Source organism: Gymnoscopelus braueri (genome assembly GCF_963280865.1).
Source record: "Gymnoscopelus braueri genome assembly, chromosome: 23".
In the NCBI taxonomy this organism is placed as follows: Eukaryota; Metazoa; Chordata; class Actinopteri; order Myctophiformes; family Myctophidae; genus Gymnoscopelus; species Gymnoscopelus braueri.
In genome coordinates, this window is record NC_137625.1 from 16,154,734 (window position 1) to 16,180,815 (window position 26,082).

The following is a 26,082-nucleotide window of genomic DNA, read 5'->3' on the forward strand; positions in this document are numbered from 1 at the left end:
GTTACTCGTCTTTGGCACTCTGCGGGCTTTGGAAAAAAATTACATGTTAAAGGGGTAGTTCACCCCCAAAATTACTTTTTTTCTATTGATTACTGACCATCTGGAGCCTTGAATTCATAGATATTTTTTTGTTTTTGTCACATTCCTAAGCCAATAATTTGATTATAATAAATGTGTCCCCATTGATTCCGGTAGGAGACACAAATGCATTTGTGTCTCCTACCGGAATCAATGGGGCTACATTTATTATAATCAAATAATAAAGGAAGGAATGCGACAAAAACAAATAAATATCCATGAATTCAAGGCTCCATGGGGTGAGTAATCAATAGAAAAAAAGTTATTTGGGGGGTGAACTACCCCTTTAAACGTCAATGGCACTGAATGAGTTAATATAGAACAGAAATTTGTAACTGCATTTTTCAAGCCAGCTATTGATCTTTTGTGAACTGTTTTTGATGTATCCTTTAATATATAACTCTTCTCTCCTCTCTCAGAGGCTGGCGGCAGAGGCAGAGAAGTTTCAGATGGAGCACCAGTGGAGAGACGACTTTGAGGTGAGTGGCATCACGAGTCACATCTGATATCCTCATTAACACCAGCCACATCTCACACAGTTCAAGTGGTGCCGTGAACTCCAAGAAGAGATGGGGGATCTGTTATTCATGACCTAATATGATTGCCATAATTGGATGGCAAATCTCATTACAATGACAATAGCGGCATAATGACTCAAGTCGAGATTGAATTTCATAATTTTACATAATAGGCAGAAACAACCAGACACATTCGTGATGAGGGTGCACGCCCTGTCACACGCACTGCTTATTTTTGTATGTATTTTCCATTAATCCGAGTATTAACCCATTAAGACCTGGAACTGTGTCATTTTTAGATTTGAGCTAAAAAGCATTATTTTACAATTTGGGCTATTCAGAAATAGCAGATCTACAAGCTCATAGCGCGGCACCGAGTGCCGCGCTATGAGCTTGTAGATCTGCTATTTTTGAAAAATCGTGAAAATGTGAGGAAATCTTTTGAATACTTACATTTTTAAAGCAAACATTTTTAACTCAAATCTTTGCTTCTGGGGGGTCCCCTGGAACAAAATATTTTGATGGGGGTCCGCGGCCAAATACATATAATTTTGGGGGGTTCTTGACATGAAAAAGATTGAGCACCACTGATATAGAAACATACGTTTTTCAGAAAACTGTTGGGATTTAGGAGACATGTAGAATCGGCTTCAGTTCTTAATGGGTTAAGAACACGTTAGAAGAGAACGCACCGCAAATGTAATGAACGCAATCTTATTTCACTCATTCAGTTACGGCAGAAGGTTGGTGGCTCGACGATTGTAATGTCACTCTCAGCAATGCCACACTCTCTATGGAATTATAATACACTGTCCTAGCATTGGCCTTGTCATAATGAATGCAAATTGCTCATTTCCTGCCCCTGCTTTGTAATAAATAAAGGCTTACCCTTCTTGGCAGCCGTTTAACAAATGACAGATGATATTTGTGTGTTCTATTGTGTGGTGGAGAACTTCAGAGGAAATCAGCCTCACCTCTTAATTTATTAGCTAAAAAGTCTTCACTGTTAGTTAGCCAACCTTTTTAATGATTATTTTCCATTAAAAGTTTGATATAATTCAACTTGCTGCATGCTCGAGGACTCTCAGCGGACTGTGGGAGGTTATGGTGATAGAATGCATTCCCGCTACACGGATACAATGCATTTATCTGCAGCAGGGGTGGCTCTAGGTCTGAGCTCTGAGCTGTACGTTTGATTGGCTTCAGATGATTGGTTCGCAAAGGCAATTACTTTACTGCTTTATTGCAACCAAAGTGAATATATTTTTGGGGGTTTTAGAGAGCAGTTTGGGTTGGTTCTACTGTAGGTGTCATTAAAGGGTGTAAGATCGCTGTGGTTTTTCTCTGCAAGATCTTCATGCAACCTCATGGTCATAACACATCCCTTCTTAAAGATTACACATTTCTCCCGCCAAGGAAATTATATTACACAGGTCACAGGATCGCGAACGTAATGCGTTTGTGTCTAGGTGTGACCCCAAAAAACACCAAAATGACAGATTGTTACCACTGCAGCCAACCTTCCTTTATTCAGTTTGTTGGCATCTCTCGTGTTGATTCTTTTGATTTTAGTGTGGCAAAAAAAGAAATGTATGTCTTATGTGTATTTCTCCATGACATTTTTATGTAAATGAATGCCCTATACTTCATCGTACAATAGTGTTGCACAAAAATCTTGAAAGCGTGAGAACTATACTGATTTAGAAGGCATTTGTAGAATCGGCCTCAGGTCTTCTCGATTCGATACAGTATCTCAAAGCACAATATCACAACATTTTACTAAACTTACAGAAACGTACAGAAAGCCCAACCGTGTGTCTGGTGTCAGAAAACCGTTGAGTTTAAGGCAAATATTCCAAATAGCTGGCTAACTTCGTGGTGTAATATGAATTGCTGCACATGACGCTTCTGTCTTTGTCTATTTGAAAGGAGTGGAGATGAGTTGAGCCTTTTGTTTACCTCTTTCCATCTCCCCCTTCCTTGCAGGATGATGACATTGCTTATTACAACGCCAAAGATGGGGTGAGTACACTTTCTATGTTGGGTTGTGTCATTGCACATTAATAGATAAAAACAAATCACAAGCATTCATTTTGACATGAAATAGTTGGGTGAACACAGGTTATACAGATGATACTAGCTAAAGGTTATGTTCTATTCAGGTCAAATAGAGCCAAGGTGCTGCTATTGTTTTCTTTTTAAATATATTTTTGGGGCTTTTCTGCCTTTATTGACAGTACAGAGAGACAGGAAACAGGGAGAGACAGGGAGCAAAGGTCTTCTGACTCGGGAATCGAACCTGCGACACGTCATGCATTTGGGCCTATATGTGATATGCGCCTTAACCGCTAGGCTAGCAGCTAGGGGCGCTGGCTGCTATTATGTATGTTAACTTGGCTCACTGGAAGACTCTAAGGCCCTGTTTAGCAGCACAAATCCAGCACAAATCTGATTTTCTATCCAGATTCCAGTTGAATTGGATTTATGCAGTCTGAACAAGAGGAACAAGGCTCCGCTTAATAAAAACATAACAATCTGATTCCAATCTGGCTAGGCCAAAAATCAGATTTGCCCTGCCACTCTGAACAAGGCCGTAACACCTGTGTTTACCCTGCTACTTCATGTCAGTATGAATGCCGTGAAAAAGGTCTATTTGTGATCGCATCAGGACTCTCTTTTTTCCCCGAGTGTTTCGCCCGGGGACCGCCCGTAATGTCTATGCCTAACCTTAACCTAAAACTATGCCTAAACCTAACCTCAAAACCACCATTATAACCAACTTTAGCAAGATTAAATTAGTTATTGGTCGGTTTTGATATATTTACAGTTAATTGCCCAGCCCCAATTCCCTCTGACAAATTATGCAAACCCCTTTGGTTGGGTGGAAGTGACATGCACCTGTCTGTTTACATTATGTCTAAACGTGCACATTGTATTCAAGTACTAAAGTATATGTCCAATTTGGGAAAGGGTGATAAACCTATTCCATCCACCGCAGCTTGCCAACTCAGACAGCGCGCTTGTCAGCATGCCTGCCTTGTTGTCAGGTTATGTAATAATCACAGCGACTGGGCTGTGGTTTGCGGTTTGCATAATGTGTCGGCAGGGATAGCAGACACACACGTAAAAGGATCCCTGGCTAATATATATGCTTTAATACATTATAATTGCCCTCTATAACAAAATTTTCAAATGAATAAATATGAATAAATATTTTATTTATGCTAGAAATAGTTCATCTTTTACTCAAGCGAGACAACGTGCGTTGCAAATTGATGATGTCATTTCTCCATGTGTGTGGTTCAGCCCAATGGAATGTACTGTAAACATGTGCTAATAAAAACATATTTTAAATGTTGTTTTGACGCTGACATTAACCTTAGGAAGTATTACGTTGTTTTTTAGGTAGCACATGCATTCCATAATGTACATTCCATAGGACACATGGACAAATGACATCATCAACTTGCGACAGGGGTTGTCCCCCTTGAGTAAAAGATGAACTATTTCAAAAATAAATACAATTTTTAAGGTGTATTAAGGCATATAAGGCACATTAGCCAGGGATCCTTTAAAAAAGTCGCTACGCGACACTCGGCACATGTGTGCGATCGTGTGTTTGAGTGCGCATGCACTGATTGCACTCGCACACTTGACTGCATGGGGTAGCTACTAGCTATCATTACCATCTACTATGATTAGTCACCCCTCGCATCTGTGCAGGGGACTATTTTTATACCATGTTAACACACGCATGCGGAGAATCAGTTGAGCGTGTGTGTGGTCCCCACACCTCCGCCTGGCCTGAGAAGTCAACTGTCTGCTTCTATAAACACAGATCAGCATCTACTGTCATTTCTCTCCGCTGTCCTGCTGGGTCGGAGGGCAGTGGTGGAGAAAGTACTCCAATTTCATTACTCAAGTAAAAGAATCAATAACTGCGATGTAGAAATACTCAGGAATCACTTGGAATTCAAGATTTACTTGAGAAAAGTACAAAAGTATTGGCATCAAAATATGCTTAAAGTACCAAAAGTAAAAGTACACGTTATGCGGAATGTCCCGTTTCACAAGTTATCATTATGTATAAAATGTATTGAACATCTTTTAAAAATAGCAGATCTACAAGCTCACAACGCGTTGCGCCGCGACGGGTTGTGAGCTTGTAGATCGGCTATTTTCAAATAGCCGAAGTATATATATATATATATATATATATATATATATATATATATATATATATATATATATATATATATATATATATATATATATATATATATATATATAGGGCTGAAGTGGTTAATGTATGTTTTGTAATGATAATCAAAATCTACAAAGTAACTAGTAACTAAAGTTTTCAAATAATTGTAGTGGAGAAAAAAGTTTTTTTTTTGTCTCTCAGATGTAATTGAGTAGAAGTAAAAGTACTGCAAATTGGAAGTACTCCAGTAAAGTAAAAAACACCTCAACATTGTACTTAAGTACAGTACTTGAGTAAATGTACTAAATGTTACTGGTGGTGTAAAATGTTACTTTACACCACTGTCGGAGGGTGCATACTGTAGGTAGGTATCTAGATCGATAGATAGATACTGTAGATTCTAGATAGATCTGAAAGCATACCGTTCAGATCTTTATTGTTCTAGTGTGTCACTGGTCTGTGTATATTTCTCTGTACAGCTCAATCAGACAGACAGGCCGAAGAGTCGATACGTCCCAGAATTCCACGACGAGCCAAACTTCAAAAGAGTGGTCTCATACAACACCACTGGCGTGCACATCCCCACTGACATATATGAAGGCTGTAAGTACACGCACGCACTCACACAGTAATCCCCTTATCGTCCTTTCTCCCTCTCTCTCTCTCTCTCTCTCTCTCTCTCTCTCTCTCTTTCCACTGTGTCCAGTATCTTCAGTATGTTCCCATGACGTTTAACTTCAGCCTGCCAGTGCTGTCCCACAATGCGCACCAGTCTATATATAGCCACGCTGTAAACCAGCCAGTGGCCAGTCCACGAACGCACGCACACGCACACACGCACGCACACACACACACACACACACACACACACACACACACACACACACACACACACACACACACACACACACACACACACACACACACACACACACACACACACACACACACACACACACACACACACACACACACACACACACACACACACACACACACACACACACACACACCCCAGTGAGCCTGGGAGAGTTGCTGCACTGAATGTCACCATGAGTTTTCTTGTGGGGGCGTTTTGTTTGTGTCACAGCTTGTGTGGTTGTGTACCCCAGTGGTCAACCCGCTGTTACACACTAAGTTGTGTATTTGCAAGTGTTGTTTTTTGAAAATATTGGAAGATTTGGGGACATTTTCGCCTATAATGACATTCATTCAACCTTTATTTAAGATTCTCGGAGAGATCATTGAGGGAGACCCTCATTTACAATGATGCCGAGATTACACACACATATAAATAACATTAGAGCAACAAGAAAAAAACAATAAAGTTGACACAAACAGTTAAAACAGTTGGTCACCAATGGTCATCAAGTCATCTTCTGTGAAAAATATCATGATATTTGATTTGATCAATATCGTCCAGGCCTACCTTGACCAGGGTTGCCAGATCTGCTTATTATAATTTCCCCGCAAGATTTTATTTGAAAATAGCCGATCTACAAGTAGATCTTGTAGATCTGCTATTTTCAAATAGCTGATGTATATGTTAAAGTGCTCATGTGGCCCACAGTCGCTTCTTTTGGGCTGGTTTTCCTAGACCTGGTTGCTTGTTTCTCTCACAGAATCTGGCAACACCGACCTTGACACAGTTCAAACAAGTCAAACGTTTGGATTGGGACTGATGCAGCGCTCTGGTCACTAACCAATGCCATAAGACAAGGACTGTACCATGGTCATGCTGCTTTTCTAATTTCAAGGACCAGTCAACAAAGTATATACGTATAGGGTTTAACCACTTAAATCCTATATACTTAGTTGACCGGGGTCCTCCAAAAGTAGCCCGAAAATAGACAATCTATAAGCTCACAACACGATGCATCGTCGGAGGCTGAATGTTTGCCCCCAGAACAGGGACGCAAGAGTTCACGTGGTTAAAGAACATGACCCTCCGTTACAGGCTCTCTCTCTCTCTCTCTCTCGCCCTTCACTTTGTGAATGACGCTCTCCCTGGCATTACAGTGATATAATTATCCCTGCCACACCTTCCCACGCAGCTGACCCAGGGTTATTCCGGACCACTGCCTCCCATTTTACTTCCTGACCTGTTAGGGAGGACACCGAGTAGCTGCAACAGTTGAGCCCTATTTTAATGCGTTGTCGTACAACAGCGTTGCGCAAAAAAATGCCGATCTCCAAGCTCACAATGTGACACGTGAGCTTGGAGATCGGCTTTTTTCAGTATTTTAGAAAATTGATCACTTTATTGAAATCAATTATTTCTTATACTGTAATCGATTAAATTGAGTCATTTGATTAAGTTAATCAGACTAATGCATTTAGTCACGTTGATTCGTTGATATACAGTAATATACATTGCTCCCGATAAGCAGGTTGGTGCCTTGCATGGTTTTCTCCACCATCGGTGTGTGAATGTGTGTGTGAATGGGTGAATGTAATGCACAATCTATGTAAAGCGCTTTGGATAAAAGCGCTATATAAATGCACCATTTACCATTTAGGCTACCATTTACCATTTGCATTTATTTTCTTTCTTTTTTTATCCCCAGAATGCAGTTCTAGATCGATAGTTGCGGTCCTATCTCTGAGTGACCCACTCAGCCAACAGTGAAAAGTTGAATGCCATTAGCAGAATAATCGTTGCTGTCGTCCAGAAACCTTGCATCTCCATGTTTAATTTTTTCTTTTCGTAAATGAATGCCCTACTTCATCACACAAGAGTGTCACACAAAAGTTGTGAAAATAGCCGATCTACAAGCTAACAACGCGTCGCAATGCGACGCGTTGTGAGCTTGTAGATTGGCTATTTTCACTATTTTAATTTGTTAATACAATAATAATAAAAAGGAACAATTTTGGACGTATGGTTTACCCCCCGACAGCGACAAGATGTGGCATGAGGCCTTTAGCCGGGGCAGAGTCTTCTTGAGTGATGGCACAGCCACTCTGGTAATTTATGTGGACTTTTAATGTCTCTTGTCTCACACAGCAGGAGCGATATGGGACGGATTGCCCTTCACTAAGCCAAAACTATTTAGAATGAATGTTGGTGTCGGGGGTTGTGCCGTCGACGTTTCTACCTCGGAGTCACTGAGTCTTGGAATGGTATACTAACGCCATTATGTTCTTGACTAATGACCACACTGCAAAAGTCAAGAGTTTTTCATTTTACTCAGGCAGTATTGAATGCAAAGCACTCCATGTTTTAGCAGACGTCGTTCCGAATCTGTGCGATCAAATCAAAAAGGCGTTTATTAATCAGAACCTACAAAAATAAAACGTGTAAAACAACTAAGGGACCAGTCGAAATTTACATAAGGGGGGGCATGGAGGAAAATAGGGGAGGGTCATGCCTTTCTAATTTTGGTCCAAGGGAGGGTCAGCTAATTTGACTTTGAATCCAAGGGAGGGTCATGCAATTTTGAATTGATAAAATAGTCCGTTTTTTATATACCTTTTTAGTACAGCAGAACAGTGGTCAATGACCCCTCTCCATTTCAAAGGATACAAAGAATTCAAATCAAGTAACACCTTGTCTATTTAGAATCAATGACGGTCGTTAACAAGCCATCAACGCACAGCGAGTGTGAACGACCCAGTCAAATCTATTCAGCGTCTTAACGATGGTGGTTGAACAATTAAGCAAAACTTCAACAGGCGTTATTGGAGAGATGCATTATAAATAGGCCTACTATAACTGGATATTCATAATCATTTGAAGTAATTCTGTGCATGTGATTAATGTGGATCTATATGGACAGTTGTGTATAGATGCCTAGCTCCTCAAGTAAAACCAGAAGCATCAGGCCATAATTGATAGCCTAATTTGTTTTATGTAGGCAACAGTGTAGTTGTAGTCACTGTAGTTGATAATTAAAAGGGCAGAGTGACAAAAGTTTTAAACTACTGGTTACCAAATATTAAACTTTCTTCAATCTGACCAGGATTCAATGGGTTTCCCACATGTAAGATGAGAACACTATCCATTCTGCTACCACTACTACAGATACACTGCATTTAGCAAGACTGACTACACTACAGCAATGTTCTAATCAATGTGGAAAGCAAAACATTGGACATATCAGTTTTAAATGTCATGTTGTAGTTGATGGGGAGGGTTAGGGGTGTCAAGAATTTCACAATACGATACATGATGTTGGGCATGATATCGATATGATATATTATTAATGTTCTTTTCTCATGTATCATCAACATTGGCCATCATCTTATAAATAACGTTATAAAGCAAGTTAGAAACAATTACAAAGTGCTTTGTACACACAAATAAATACATTTGTGCAAGCTTAATGGAGAAGTGAAGTTCTCACTAACTATAAACCCATCGTTTCAGAGGACAGATAGACACTAATATAACAAATATAATATAATATAAGACTGCATAACTATAAATTCCACAAACCTCATATTTTTGTCATCTGGACTTTAGTTATTTCCAACAGCTAAAAAAAATCTATAATACCAGATACAGTATAATACAATCTTAGATTAGATGTAGGCCTATTTGAGAGTGCAGATGCATGTCACATTAACGAGCGTCAACGAGCATCAGCTGACACACAACACCTCCCCGCTGCAGTGCTTTAAAGGAGTAGTTCACCCCCAAAATAACTTTTTTTCTATGGATTACTCACCCCATGGAGCCTTGAATTCATGGATATTTTTTTGTTTTAGTCGCATTCCTTCCTTTATTATTTGATTATAATAAATTTGTCCCCATTGATTCCGGTAGGAGACACAAATGCATTTGTGTCTCCTACCGGAATCAATGGGGACAAATTTATTATAATCAAATTATTGGCTTAGGAATGTGACAAAAACTAAAAAATATCTATGAATTCAAGGCTCCATGGGGTGAGTAATCAATAGAAAAAAAGTTATTTTGGGGGTGAACTACCCCTTTAAACTGAAAGTGACTGACTGGAGTCTGTTTCATTTCTCTCCAAAATACCTTCAATATGATGGAGGACATGATTAATAATTACTATGATTATGATAAGCTTTACATTTCATATCATACAGTAAAAACTCCTAACTTTCACCGGCAAAAAAAAAGAAAGTGTTTTTTTGTATTAAAAAAAAATTTAAAAAAATATTAAGATACAGTATGACATCATGACAATACCTATCATCACATTTTAATACCACGATCGTGACACAATATATCGTGACACTTCTAGGCGGGGAGGGTTACTCTTTTTTTTGTAATCACTTGGGGAGGGTCATTGATTTTTTTTTTTTGTCAAAGGGAGGGTCATGGCATTTTAGATCAGGGCACATACATTTCCTCCATGCCCCCCCTTATGTAAATTTCGACTGGTCCCTAACTAAAAAAACAAAAAAACAACTACAACTAACTACTAATAATGACGTGGCTTCCATGTGTATGTCATGTGGCCAGCCTATGACATCAGTCCCCTATGACACGTCTACCTATGATGTCAGTAATATAACATTAGTCATCTATGATGTTAGTAATATAACGTCAGTCGTCCATGACATCTATAAAAAGTATGAAGAAATTCAGTCATCTCCATAATTGGGTTAAAGTTTCAGCCGAAATCTGACCTCCATTGACTTCCAATAGGAACATAAAGTTCTTCGAAAATAAAGGAAATTAAATTACACGCACCACTGGCCACTTTTGCAGGTACACTTGTCCTGCTCCTGAACACAGATTTCTAATCACATGACAGCAAGTCAATGCATTTATCAGTGTGCACATGGTACAAGACGATCTGCCGCAGTTCAAACTGACCATCAGAATGGGGGAAAAAGGTGATTATAAAGTGGCATGGTTGGTGATGTCAAACTAGCTATATTTCAGAAACCGCTGATCTACTGGGATCTAAGAGAGTGGTCAGAAAAATATAAAATACCCAGTAAGCGGCAGTAAGCGGGCGAAAATGCCTTGTTTATGCCAGAGGTCAGCAGATAATAATGGCCAGACTGGTTCGAGCTGACATAACTCAAAGTTAGGGGTTGAGTGTCTTAGTCAGGGACACCGGGATGGAATGGGTTACCTTCCGATTGCCAGACGTGTCCACGGGGTACATCAAGCTGCCTCCCGCTCCGGAAAGAGGAGATATGCTGCTGACCTATCTGGACCACATGGCACGGGAACTGTTGGCTCCCAAGGCTACTTAACCCATTAAAGACCTGAGACCGATTCTACAAATGTTTTCTAAATCCTAAAGGTTTTCTGAAAAACTCATGTTGCTATAATATCAGTGGTTCTGAAACTTTTTCATGTCAAGGGTCCCCAAAGTGTATTATGTATTTGGCCGCCGACCCCATCTCAAAATATTTTGTTCCAGGGACCCCCGGAAGCAAAGATTTGAGTTAGAAATGTTCGCTTAAAAATATATATTTATTCAAAGATTTTCACAAATTGTCACGATTTTTCAAAAATAGCAGAGCTTGTAGATGTGCTATTTTTGAATAGCCAAAGTATAAAATGACACGGATGCTTTCCCGGTTTTAATGGGTTCAGAGTGCTTAACTTATGTATTATGTTATGGTTAAGGTTAGGATAAGGGGATATGGAATGAATGTACATAAGTGAATGCAATGTCCCCAAAAGATTGCCAAGCTGATATTTGCGTTTGTGTGCGTGTCAGATTTCATGCTCACTGTAGTTTTCTGGATGTGTGCGTCCATCTTATTAACCCATTAAGACCTGGAACGCATCTGTCATTTTTTTATTTTACCTAAAAAAGCATAATTTTACACTTTGGCTATTCAAAAATAGCAGATATACAAGCTCATAGCGCGGCACCGAGTGCCGCGCTATGAGCTTGTATATCTGCTATTTTTGAGAAATTGTGAACATTTGTGCAAATCTATGAATATACATATTTTTAAAGCAAACATTTGTAACTCAAAACTTTGCTTCTGGGGGTCCCTGGAACAAAATATTTTGAGATGGGGGTCCGCGGCCAAAGACATATCATTCTGGGGGTCCTTGACATGAAAAATATTGAGCACCACTAATATAGAAACATAGGTTTTTCAGAATACTGTTGGGATTTAGGAGACATGTAGAATCGGCTTCAGGTCTTAATGGGTTAAGGGGACTGTGGATTGATGAAAGGGGACAATCTGAGTGTCAGGACCCAATCTGGTCCTGACACTCAGACTGACTGATCTGATTTGTCTGTTTGCACTAACGCTGTGTGGCACCTGTCACCCCCAAACATCCCTACACACTTGACATGCTGAGATACTGTGTGTGTGTGTGTGTGTGTGTGTGTGTGTGTGTGTGTGTGTGTGTGTGTGTGTGTGTGTGTGTGTGTGTGTGTGTGTGTGTGTGTGTGTGTGTGTGTGTGTGTGTGTGTGTGTGTGTGTGTGTGTGTGTGTGTGTGTGTGTGTGTGTGTGTGTGTGTGTGTGTGTGTGTGTGTGTGTGTGTGCGCGTGCGTGTCAAAGGCCCTTTGGTAAAAGGCGTAGTGTACAAGTTGATTCTTTTCTTGCACTCACGCTGTGCTTGATATTATGTCTCCATTCATTTGGGACGCTGGCTTTCGGGTTGCAAGGTACAAATAGCTCCCTCTCTCTGTCACTCTCTCCATCTTTCTCTCTCTTGTCTGTGGACATCTTTTTCGGTCCTTCGTTCTGTCTGTGCCCTTGTGACGAGCTGGACGCCATCCCAGAACGTTGTAATCAGCTTGATTGCGTTTGTCTTCAGGGCCGTCCACCCTCCTGACCGTGAAACGTTCTCTTTTAAAGATTAAAAGAAAATCATGCCGTCTGACAAGTAATAATCCCATTTCATCTAGCTGTATTATTCGTTGTCTGAGGAAAATGCAATTAGCGTGTCATTTGTGTGTAACGCAGCATTAGTGTAATCAAGGGAAATTTACATGATGGGGGACATCATGTAAAAGAAACCAACAAACCAATTAGACAGAATTAGTTGTGTAATTGGCAATCGTCATGATTGTTCTCACATAAGCTGTTTTGTGAGTAAATGTTCCTGCTGTGCAATAGACAACAGACAACCAGGGTCAAGACAACAAGGACAAAATGGCATGCATGTGTGTTGGTATCCATATCTCCTCACTGCCTTCTGGCTGATTTTCACACATGCTCATTAAAACTGTATACCAGTAACCAGTCAGCTACTAGTGTGCGCCCGTTACTGTACGTGTTCCACAGATGCAAACACAGTCTGGAGAATAAACAGGGACGTGCATTAACCACATACTATTGCATGTCATTGTAGGCATGAATTGTTCAAGCATTTTCAAAAATTGCTGAAATAGCAGATCTACAACCTCAAAACTTGTCCCAGTGCAACACGCTGTAAGCTTGTAGATCAGAGATTGTCCAATTGAATCAAGAATCAACTTTATTGTCACTGGTTTACAGGTGTTTAGTTTTTTTGCGTACAATGTTTATTTTTGCGTTCAATGAAGGGCTTCCTTAAGTGGTTACATTTGATGGACTAGAACTCTTTCTTTCCTTCCTTCCTTCCTTCCTTCCTTCCTTCCTTCCTTCCTTCCTTCCTTCCTTCCTTCCTTCCTGCCACCAAAAAACAACAATAGGAAACCAAGACAGGCCACCTGGCTTTACTTCCTGTATCTGTGTTACGTGGGTGCCTGTCCATTTAGGAGACCGGAAGCACATGAGACATGACGTTCACTGATACTATTGGCTTGAGCTCACCAAATGGGGTGGGGAGATAAGGGAATGAGGGGCGAGCAAAGGCAGCCACGCCCACTTGGGAGGCCATTTGGGTACCATTTCATACGCGGGATGGCTTATCTTTGTAAATTAAGGATCTTTGCTTTCACCCATCCTCCCATTTTATCCACGTGCACATGTGTGTGCCAGTGTCTGGCACACACATGTGTACGTGTGGTGTGTGTGTGTGTGCCTTTGTGCGTGTGATTGTGTTTGATGGTAGTAACACAGAGCGAATGGCCCACCTTGAAATGATGATTGCAGGTTTTCATTGCTTCAGTGTTCTAACTCTATTTATCTCTTCACACACCTCTCTCTCTCGCTCTCTCTCTCTCTCTCTCTCTCTCTCTCTCTCTCTCTCTCTCTCTCTCTCTCTCTCTCTCTCTCTCTCTCTCTCTCTCTCTCTCTCTCTCTCTCTCTCTACTCTCTCCTCTCTCTCTCTCTCTCTCTCTCTCTCTCTCTCTCTCTCTGGTTGTCATTGTCAACCACAAATAGGTTTATGTAATTTTATTGGATCATTTTTGTCTTGGTATCATACTTCAAAGTCAAAAACAGAGGTACGTGTAAAGGCGGACGCCGTTCATGTCCTCACGCAATGTCCACTTCTGACGGCACGACTGCCTTGTTTGAGATTTTGATTAGTTTCCAATAGAGTTTTCAGCGTTACCGTTACAGCATCTACATGGTCCGCCTTCTGCGTGAGATGCTGCTGACTAGCCTCAACGGTGACTTTGACTTGAGCATAAGGCACGCTCAAGCCTCGCGTCTGGTCTGAGGACGTGTAGACTTTGGCGATGTTTATGTTGACACCGCAGCTAAAATCATGGCGTTTTATGAAGCCTTGGACGATTTCTACGCTGGGATTGGCTGTAAATGATTGCTTGATAAATCACACACGTGGACGTACGCTGATTCCTGGCTCGAATTTAACCCATTCAATCGGGGAACGCATACCGTGTCATTTTAGATTCTTTTATTAACTATAACCATTATTTTACACTGGGCTATTCAAGAATAGTAGCTATGCAAAAAGTACTCAAATGTTTTACTTAAGTAAAAGTATCAATACTGCAATGTAGAAATACTCTGTTACAAGTAAAAGTCCGGAATTCAAAATTTACTTGAGTAAAAGTACAAAATGATTGGTATCAAAATGTACCAAAAGTAGAAAGTAGCTACTCATTATGCAGAATGTCTCATTTCACAAGTTTTCAAATGTAGAAAGATCTACAAGCTCACAATGCATCCCATCGGCTATTTTCAAATGGCCGAAATGTATATAGGGCTGAAGTGGTTAACTCTTTGACTGCCAGAGTATTTTCATAAAGTACTCCCCCAGTGCCAGCAATTTTCGTGTTTTTTTATTTTTTGAATTTTTTTCATGAAAATAATTTAAAGACACATAATTTAAAGGCCCAGCACAAATCCGCCACTAGAGAGCAGCACATGACAGCTTGATCAGGTCGTTGGGTCACCGTCACCCTTCTTGGGAGATTAGACAGGGAAAAACATGAAAACGGATGTGACGTAGTCCCTGATTGTCTGATCGGCCAAAATTACGATGTGATACACGACGGCGATGACTGATCGTCACCCAGACCATAGATTATAGAAGAGAACCTGTCCGTTTGTCTGTTATACAGTGTGAAAAAACGTTTGTTTACCTATTTTGGACGAAAATGACCGGGGAAAAAAATCTAAAACCGGAAACGGAATCCAGGTCATGAAACCGGATGCAGATGTGGGTGAAGTAAGTGGAACTCGAAAATAACATTGAATATTAAGCAGCATAGCGCAATCAGAGATTAAACAATGAACGCTCGTCCAGCGCGTCGAACGCGTCGACGGCCAACTGGACAAAGTAGCACTTGACGCGTTATCGCGTCGTCCGCAGTCAAAGAGTTAATGTATGTTTTGTAATAATAATCCAAATCTGCAAATTAAAAGTAGTTAAAGTTTTCAAATAATTGCAGTGGAGTAAAAAGTACAATATCTGCCTCTGAGATGTAGTGGAGTTGAGGTAAAAGTACAGAAAATTGGAAATACTCCACTAAAGTAATAATACCTAAAACCTGTACTTAAGTACAGTACTTGAGTAAATGTACTTAGTTACTTTACACCACTGACACGCACGCACGCACGCACGCACGCACGCACGCACGCACGCACGCACGCACGCACGCACGCACGCACGCACGCACACACACACACACACACACACACACACTCCCCCTCAGGGAGTGACTCCTGGTGCCTGACTAATAAAGCTAACCAGGCTTGATGTTGCCGTAGCGATGCATCCCATTACTCTCCATCTCATCGTGGTGGTGACCTCGAGCCGTTTCCATGGTGACGGACACATTGGTTGACCAGTTGTTCCGTTTGGCTTTGATTAGATGCTACGGCCCTGGTACTGTTGTCAAAGAAAGCCTAATCAATGGGACATGCACTGTAGGGTTCCCAAACTTTTTCAGGCTGCGATCCCCTAAAATAATCATATTTTAACTGGGGACCCCCCCCCCTGTTAAGCACTTGGTATTGTAAATTTAGTTTGACTCGGTTCCACAGATAAATATTGTGAAAATAGCCGATCACAACTCCTCGCAATGCAAGGCGTTGTGAGGTTGTAGATCGTCTATTTTCAAAATGTTTGCCTCTTTCTTAGGTAATATTTGACAATTTGGCCAATGTTTAACCATTTTTTATAGTATAGTTTGTTGGTTACTTTTGACGTAGTAAGGACTTCTTATTATTAAATCCTTAAATTGTCACTTTAGAAATGTGCAGATCCCAACACGTTTTCATTGGCAGATTTAGGGAGAACTCATTAACCACTGAAGCCCTAGTTTATACTTATGTTGCCTTGAGGCCATTGATCACTCCCAAGCAGCACAGGAAGGCAACACAGCTCACAATGTGTCACTATGCAATGCGTTGTGAGCTCGAACAACATTATTATCAGGAAAAAACTTTTTTTTAAGTAAAATCTTTGAAAATGTTTGACATTTTAGTACGGTAAGTTTATGAAAATTTGAGAAAATGTTCTGACAATTCAGGATTTTTTCCCCACAAAATTGGGAGATAAAATGACATGCAACATAGGGACAGCAGGTTGAAAGTGGCTTTTGAATGCCCTGTTTTCTTATAGTCACCGTGGCGTTTTGACACAACCCAAGTGACAAGAAGGACAATTTACGATGCAGTTTGTCTCCACACCTCTCGTTACTCTTGTCATGGCAACCAACTGCGGGACACGTGCGCCCCAGTAGGTCTGCCCTGGTCCAGAGGTCCACACTTATCACAGAGACACACGTAAACTATCAAGCTGATCTACCCTCCTTTAGATAAGATAATACAAGACCTTTGTTGAGCCTGCGGGGGAAATTCAGGCGCCAAAGACAGCAGTTAAGAAAAGGTTACAGGGCAAGGACAAATAGAAATATAATAAGTAAAGTAGATACAGCATGATGGAGAGGCATCATATTCAAAGCAACAAATACATTAAAAAAAACAATAATAATAATAATAATAATAAATATATAATAATAATAATTAAATTGCCTTTAATATGATGTCTCTCCATCCTACTGTGTCTACTGTACTTTTTAATAGAGAGGATTAGGGAACAATAACAAGTACATTTTTGTGTGTGTGCTGTTCCTGTAATAGAGTTATATAATAATAGTGGTGTTAGCTCATGGCCAGCCCTACACAACCTGCCTCAGTGTGTTTTCGCTCATGGCCAGCCCTACACAACCTGCCTCAGTCTGTGTTCGCTCATGGCCAGCTCTACATGGTTTTATTAGTTGCTTTGGTTGTCAGGGTGCTTGTGATAGGGATGTGTGATGTGGGGCTTTGCTGTTGATGGAAAGTGCAGGACTGACTCACGGGAGCAGTGCCTGGGTTAATTGGCAGGTATTTCCATTTTTTTCTTTTCAGGGCTATACACACACACACACACACACACACACAACGGCATCGGAGAGAGAGATAGCTGGCTCAATGGTGAAAAGTTATAAATTTAAATTCATAGCCAGCAGAAGGCCCTCCAAGGCTGGGCTGTATAGACAAAGCTTTAAGTACAAAACAGTCTAAGAATTTGAGTCGACAAGGTCCCACAGTAGCACAGCATGCTACAGTAAGAACCAATCGGCGGATGGGCACATACAGTTACAGTACTGTATGTGGCCATTCACAAAACTTTTCTCCTTAGTGAGTTAGTTGGTCAATAGATCCGAAATTGCACGTAGGCATTGATCATTAGCATTATGCAGGGACTAAAAAAAGCTGTTTTTTTTCCACTTTTACTAAAGTGAGGTTTTCATGTTCGCCACAGTCTATGGGATCTGGAATTGTGGTTGCGGTCTCAAATCTGTTGTAGTTTGGGTACATGGCACGCATATCTGGGTATTAGTGTGTGTATTGTATTTATGATCTTGTGACATTTAGTTGCTCGTACTTGTACAGTATGAGTGAGTGACAAATAAATATCTCTTCATTCTTGATTCCTTATCTGTTCCCCTATCGTTAACTTTCAATCCAACTCGCTGCTTTTCCCTCATCCCCTAGTGTTTTATTTTAACCAACTACATACACTCACGCATACAACACACACATGAGCACGTGCCCTCATACACACATGAGCACGTGCCCTCATACACACATGAGCACGTGCCCTCATACACACATGTAGTGTACCATGCACACCCACAAATACCATGGAATGTGAGTCATGTGTAGCATCATGTTGACATGCGGCCATGCCCTAGCATCCCTATTCTGGGCATGTCATAGGTGGAAATCTTTGCTAGTAATTTGTTTTAAACTAGCAAAGTGTGCTCCTGAAACTGTGGGGGGAAATAGAGTTCCCTGCAGACCAACCTGCAGATCGCACTCTCTCTGACACACAAAGAAAGTTCTCACACATTTTCAGTTTCACAAACGTATCAAAGCAAATGATTGTTGAAAGAAAATGTGGATAAACACAACACCAATGTTGGACTCTCTTCATTTGTGTGTGTGTGTGTGTGTGTGTTCCAGCCGCCATAGTGCTGAATGAGTTGAACTGGACAGCAGCATTGGAGGACGTGTTCCGCAGAAACTTTGAGGACGACAACTCTCTGCTGTGGCAGGTGTTCGGTTCTGCCACCGGATTGGCTCGCTATTTCCCAGGTGAGCCCCCCCAACAGCCAATCACCCTGTGTACTCTGTATACATATATATTTATATACACACACACACACTGTATGTATGGGCATATATGAAGATCCGGTCGCCCAGAACCGCCAATCTGACCGAATGCCCATATATGCCGCATACAGTATATGGAGATTTGCGCATCTCGAGAACCGTCCCACTGTTTGATTTCAAACTCAGCGTGTGTACAACAGGGGATTGGAATCAAATAGAAGGTGGTTATCATCATTCAATGACAACCCTGGCCATTGTTATTTAATGCTCTTTTTCCTCTGGCCTAATCCCAGCATCACCTTGGATGGACGCAAGTAGGACGCCCAATAAGATCGACCTCTACGATGTCCGTAGAAGACCGTGGTGAGTGGACAGCCTCTCCTTAACCTCCAATCCATTCCAACTTTCACTGTCTGTCTGAGTGTTTCTCAGACACACACACACACACACTCACACTCACACACACACACACACACACACCTGCATTCACAAGCACGTAATGCAAAAACTAAAGTACTAGAAACACAGAAAAGCATCTACACACAAATACATTAAACAGAGAATGACACACATTCAGGTCCAGCAAACGCACAAGTGCAGTCTGATGATTAAAAGCCACTGAAGCTAACTAAATCAAAGTGTACACAAACAAAGCTCCATCGGGTTCCTAGAGAAGGATAGCCATCAATATGAAGCATTGTGAAATTTAATTAGCTTCAAAAGCCCTGTCGGGAGGATAGTACCTGGGCCTCACGGAACACAAAACCTTATATAGTAAAGATACACTTAACCTTTTAACTGTCCTTGCTCACTCCGTGTCTCCGAGGCTGGCTGTGGATAGCTCGGAAATGCATCTGACATCATCAGCCAATGACGTCACAGCGGGTAATTAAAGCTATTTAAAGCTAATGATTAACATCAATTACGGCCGTAGACATTACAATACCCAACGACCATAACGAGTCCAACACCATTGTGTGGACTGTGGAAAGTGGTTCCTTCGAGAAAAGCCTCTTCCCGACCGCTGCGATATGGCCAGGCCAGAACAGGTTCTGCTCTTGGAGCCTCAGCGCGAGCTGACATTCCGAGGTCCGTTCTCCGACGTGGTCACCACGACTCTCAAGCTCTCCAACCCTACAGACAGGGACGTGTGTTTCAAGATAAAGACGACAGCATCGCGCATGTACACCGTCCGGCCGAACGTCGGCGTCATCAATGCGGGCACCTCCGTCAACGTCTCACTTATGCTGCAGCCTTTCAACTATGACCCCAAGGAAAAGAGCCAACACAAGTTTATGGTTCAGTCCCTGCTGGCACCCGCTGGCATGACCAGCATGGAGGGGGTTTGGGAGGAGGCCGAGCCAGGTGAACTGATGGATTCCAAGCTGAGATGCGTGTTCGAGCTGCCCCTGGATAAAACGGAAACGCGCGACACGGAGTCCAGCAAGACGATGACATCGCCCGGCCTGCCGAAGTCCTCCACGCCGTCCACGGCGTCCATAAGCTACACGCTGGACAACGAAAAGGTGACGCTCGTGGAGCAGTGCAAGGGGCTGCTGATGGAAGTACTGAGGCTACAGGAAGAGAACGAACGGCTTCGGGAGGATTCCGGTTGGCAAGTGAGCAAGAGCAACGTGGTGCCACCGCGGCACATGGTGAAGGAGGAGGGCCACCGTGCCCACAAGGTGCAGGTGGCGACCCTCCTCATGCTGTTCTTTGTGTTGGGCATCGTCATGGGCATTGTGATGAAATAAACACCTTGGTGAACTGGGAACATGACTTATTGCTCGTGATTCAGACAAAGGGATGTTCTAACACTGCGGTGGTCTATTGGTGTGCAGTGGAGAGATTGAGTCAGTTTGGATTGTGTGAATGTCATATAAGGCTTATTGTGGGGACAAATTCATACAAAACCCCCACCCCAGCTAAAGAAAACCTTTGAAGGAAGGTGGGATTTGCAGGGAGATGTTCCAGAGAGAGTCTAGGCTTTAGTTGACATTGTCAATCAAAATTACTCCTCCAATCAGAGGCTTTGTATAGACCGGCTTAATTGGACAAAATGTGATCGAATATATTGTGCACTATACTACAGCACCATAATCTGTATTATACTGTATAATCACTTTCAGTCGTTCATTTGAATGCAATATGGTTGGAAGAATGCAACATATACTATTATTACAGTTTTTCATAGACTGCTTTTAGTTTGTCTGTTTGTCTGTCCCATGAGGGGAGAGAGCCCGTCCTCAATGCACCGCACAAGTAAAAAAGGTTACCCAAAAGGGTTCCCTTTTTTCTTTTTCTTTTTCTCTTAAAATTATGCTAATAAAAAATAAAATATACACAATAAACACACACAAAAAAGATTGCAATCATTGATAATTAGCTAACTGCATTTCCCAGCTATCCACAGCCTGCCAGTTTCAGTGGGTCTCCATATATGGCCGTGTCACTTCTGTGACTGTGACATAACCCAAGACCAATGGTGGAAGAAGTACTAACATTTTTTACTTAAGTAAAAGGCCTTAAAGGTTTCATGGTTTCACACTGTGAGCTTGTGTTAGTTTTGGCGCACGATACCGCCAAACTACAAACTATAAATTGGGCTAACATTTTTTTGTCTCGGCTTCACGTGTGCAGGTAGACACACCATACACATGCCTTCTAACGTGTACAGGTAGACACACCATACAGTGTACACATTGCATGTTAACGTGTGCAGGTAGACATACCATACAGTGTACACACATGCACTCTAATAACACGTGCAGGTAGACACACCATTCAGTGTACACATGCATTCTAACACGTGCAGGTAAGACACGCCATTCAGTGTACACATGCATTGTAACGTGTGTAAACGTCTCTGTCTGCTTACTCTTCAGGTACATCCAGGGGGCGGCCTCACCCAAGGACATGCTGATTCTGGTGGATGCGTGAGTGTCACCCTTTCACCCTTTTGTCAACCTTATGTCACCCTTATGCCAACCTTATGATGCACCCTTATGTCACTCTCATGACACACTGTTGAGAGGCCCTTCATGCTAGTCCTCTCTCTCATCTCTGCTGACCCACTGATTATTATATATATATATATATATGTTGTTACAGGGACCCCTAGTAGCAAAGAATTGAGTTAAAAATTATCGCTTTAAAATAATTTATATATTCAAAGATTTGCACAAATTGTCACGATTTTTCAAAAATAGCAGATCTACAAGCTCGTAGCGCGGCACGAAGTGACGCGCTATGAGCTTGTACATCTGCTGTTTTTGCTGTACAAAACTAAAACGACACAGACGCTTTCCCGGTTTGAATGGGTTAACCAATTAAAAGTATTAACAGCAGAGCTTGTGACTAAATAACAACCACATCGGATCCATTGGATTCCACAGGTTCTTTCCCCCCCCCCCCCCCCAATTCCTGAAAAGTTACGGTTTTGGACGTACAAGGTTTCCACCCGAACAGCGACTATATGCTTTTCTGGTTGCAGTATGTGTGAATTCACCGTAAATCTGCTGCCATGCTGTCAAAGAATTCAAAGTGATTTGTCTGAACTGGACGTCCCCCATGACATGTCTGCACACTGCTCGCCCAATTAATAACCGCGGTGGAATGGAGCTGCTGGCACCGCACCGGGGCTAAATGACAACACAATATAATAAATGAAAAAAACAACATTTCAAACTGCTCAAAGCCCTTAACGGGGACGCCGATAATTGGCCCGCAAAAAGACTGACAGGCTTTCAGACATCAAAAGACTCCCGCCGTCAAAAGGAAGATTAAAAAGCGTTAGTTTGTTTTCGGTCCTGTCCATTTCTCTACGTCTACCTGTAACCAATTAAGATGAGTATTTATATATTATCATTTATAGACCATCATTTATAGTCCAGTTTAGTAAAGCAGTTATTATATAGATAGAACATCATTAAAGCACACGGTTCTACTTTCTAAGGAAAAGTTTGCTTGGTTTGTTCAATTATTTTGTTTCAAAACTTGGATAACTGGATTATACCTCGACATTCTGAGGTACATCTTACATTCCTCTACTGTACTGTACATCCATACTATTCCATGCATAGAAACAATGGATAATGAGAAGAGAATGTGGTGTTCAAGTGTTCTGAAGCTCTCAGTAATTGCAGGGAAAAAATAAGAAACTGCACAAAAATAAGAAAATCATCTCATTAACCACTTAAACCTACTGTATACTCTGTTGACTGAGGTCCCCCTCTTTTCCTTAGACAGTAGAACAGTGTGCTTTAATGATGTTCTATACTTTGTCCCCCCCCCCCCCTCCTTTCCCCCCCCTCCTTTTCCCCCCTCTACACCAAATCTCTTTGCCAAAAATAGCAAATCTCCAAGCTCAGAACGTGTTGCGATGCATTGTGAGCTTGTAAATCAGTTTTTGCTGAATGTTTGCCTATTTTCACTTAGTGATCGCCTATTATGACATACCTAGATGATGTTCATCCTATGTTAAAATTAGCTAATGGTAGGGCGGGCGGAGGGACTACGACCACGTCACTCTGATGATATGTCCATATATAGGCATATATAGACATCCAGAACGGACCGCTGATCAACCTATATGCCCATATATGGGCGTGCCAATATATGGGCATATACTGATGACATCAGAGATGTCCATATATGGGCATACACACAGGTAGATAGATAGATACAGAGAACGGGTACTCTTGACAAAGCGCCCGACACAATGACTCAGACATCGGATTGGCGGTGTGACGTATAGGTGTGAGGGCCCGAACGTTAAAGCAGTCTAAAGAGTTGATTAGGATTCGTATTAGGATTCGTACATCTACTTCAAAAAAGTTGTCAAAAAACGAATGGATATTATAAAAAACATACCAGTGAAAGATAATATCAAAAATAACTTTTGTTTAATTGATAAAGTTACGCATTTTGACTGTTAGTCACTCAATGGACATTTAGTTGAGTACTGTAGGCCTACTTAAGTACATGTTTTTGAGTATCTGTACTTTACTTGAGCGTTTTTGGATACTCCACTACATTTCAATGACAAATATTGTACTTTTGACTCCATACTTTTGACGCTACATTTCTAGGAAAAAGTATGTTCTGAATAAACCACTTATAAGCCCTATTTCAAATATAGTGAAAACAGCAGATCTATGCGACACAACTATAATTGATTTTTTTTTTGGAGGGGAAATCTTTGCTTTGTTTTCACAGCAATAAATTGATGTTAAAAATAAAATGTACTTTATAATTTATACTTTGTATTTTTTAAATACTTTTGAATACTTTAGCCTTTCTAGTAGCGTGATGGATGATGGTTGTATATTTTTATGTTGCTCTTCCCAGGGAGAAACACTCACAGTCGCGGGGCCTGGGTGTGTTTGTGTATCTTCAGGGTATCATTTGTTATCTCTGCTTTAATCAAAGCCCACAGTGTCACAGCTCGTTAACAATGTTTCTGATCTTCTCCACGGCTGATTAAAGCTTAATTTGTACACCATTGCAGGAGTGTGTTGCTTGCCTTTAAGAACTGATGTACAAGCTAACAACGTGTCGCTTCGCAAAACATTGTTAGCTTGTAGATCGGCTCTTTTAAGCAAGCGTCATCGTCTTACCATGGAGTATTAATTAGGGATCAGGGGAATCCGTCCTGTAAATCTTGTTCGGTATTGCGGAGTGTTGTGCTTTGTGTGTTTCATGAAATGTATATTCTGGTTACACAGTAAACAATAAAAAATATATTTGATTATGTCCCTGCCCTAGTCAAAAAATCCTTGGAATTTCAAAATCCCATAGGATCGATCCTATTGGAAATTTGGAAAGTCCTATAGAATAATTTTTTTACTAGGGTGTTGAGAATGGTGACAGCAGAGTGCAAAATATGTCCTCTTGCATCCATCATAACTTTGTACATGATTTCATGCAAATATGTTTATGTCTATTGGTCTGTGATGTTTGTGACCCTGCAGGAGTGGCAGTGTGTCTGGTCTCACCCTCAAACTCATCCGTACATCCGTCAACGAGATGCTGGAGACGCTCTCCGATGACGACTACGTCAACGTGGTCAATGTGAGTATTGACACACACTGCTTTGATATGGATGCCTCATGTTAGTACATATTCAAGAGAGTTATATTACAAAGTAAGTACACAGTATTATCTGTGTTGAGGAATTCTATGTTGGCGTGATGAGCAGTGTGTATTGTTGCGTGCTGGCCAGTGGTGCAAAGTAACAAAGTATATATAGTATATATAAGGCAGATGTTGTGATACTTATACTGTACTTTACATATTTTATATACTTTATTATTTTAATTATTTGACAGCTTTAGTTGCTAGTTACTTTGCAGATTTAGATTATTAATACAGAACATACATTAACTGATAAATGAAGATGTATTATTGTAGGTTAAACTATCCAGCAAGACATAAATAAATAGATAAATACAATCCACCAACCAAAACATCAATGCATTACTAATAATCGAATTGTGAAATGAACAATAAGTAGCCTACTTTTACATTTGATACTGTAAGTATATTGTGATACCAAGAGTTGTGATTTTACTCGAGGCATATTTTGAATGAAGGAATTTGACGTTTTACATTGTGATATTACTATCGGAGTACCTCATTCACCACTACTGACTGGTGGTCACACGCAGATGGGTTTATTGTGGCTGCATTATGTGCATGCATGCACACATGCATGTTGGTGAGCTACTCTTAGCGCATGCATTAGAGTGTGATTATGCACATGCATGTGCACACACATGCCCCAAAACAGCGATGCCCAGTTGAAAGTGGTCGACAAGATTGAAGACGTGATGCAACACAACAAGTGTCCCTGAGATGAGAATGAAACCATGGCGCTGTTGGTCCAACTGAAATGCTATGGGGACATCTGGCCAACAGGAGTTCAGTGACATGAACTCCATCCATCATCATCATTAAAATCCTCTGGGTTTGCGTCCACAGCCCAGTCAGTAAACACATTCGCACTAACCACCAACTTCACTTTGAAGCAGCGTTGCCAGATTTTGCGAGAGAAACAAGCAACAGTTCTATGAAAACAAGCCCAAAAGAAGCAACTATTAAGCACCATGAGCATTGGCTATTTACATCGTATCATCATATACACTACATCTGCTATTTTCGAAAGAAATCTTGACGTGCCTAACGTATCTCAGCAGGAACGCGCGTCTCCTGTTCGCCGATGAATGAAGGCCTTCTGTCAAACACTTTCTGCTCTGCGCAACACTCGAATCAGCCTCCAGGTCCATTTGATCAGGGGTCCCCAGCTTTGAGGGGGGGGGGATCAGTCTGGCTTTTCACCGTCACAAAAACGATATTTGATGTCAGACTTCAGA

General features: G+C 41.2%; 2 protein-coding genes across 2 annotated transcripts in view; both read left to right on the top strand.

Annotated features, from left to right (window-relative positions):
- Positions 1 to 26,082, top strand: part of cacna2d1a (calcium channel, voltage-dependent, alpha 2/delta subunit 1a) — a gene marked incomplete at its 3' end in the record, with an annotated part of 144,815 nt that overhangs the window by 57,528 nt on the left and 61,205 nt on the right. Inside the window, exons 4-10 of the mRNA XM_080421118.1 lie at positions 498 to 557; positions 2,583 to 2,618; positions 5,280 to 5,403; positions 18,560 to 18,691; positions 19,003 to 19,072; positions 21,595 to 21,645; positions 24,682 to 24,781. Of these exons, the coding sequence (XP_080277244.1) occupies positions 498 to 557; positions 2,583 to 2,618; positions 5,280 to 5,403; positions 18,560 to 18,691; positions 19,003 to 19,072; positions 21,595 to 21,645; positions 24,682 to 24,781 (573 nt within the window). The remainder of the gene's footprint in view (positions 1 to 497; positions 558 to 2,582; positions 2,619 to 5,279; positions 5,404 to 18,559; positions 18,692 to 19,002; positions 19,073 to 21,594; positions 21,646 to 24,681; positions 24,782 to 26,082) is intronic.
- LOC308079177 (vesicle-associated membrane protein-associated protein B-like) lies at positions 19,741 to 20,463 on the top strand (the record flags this gene model as incomplete). The annotated part of the gene is made up of 1 exon (XM_080420557.1): positions 19,741 to 20,463. One exon carries the CDS (start codon positions 19,741 to 19,743, stop codon positions 20,461 to 20,463), a length of 723 nt encoding a protein of 240 aa, XP_080276683.1.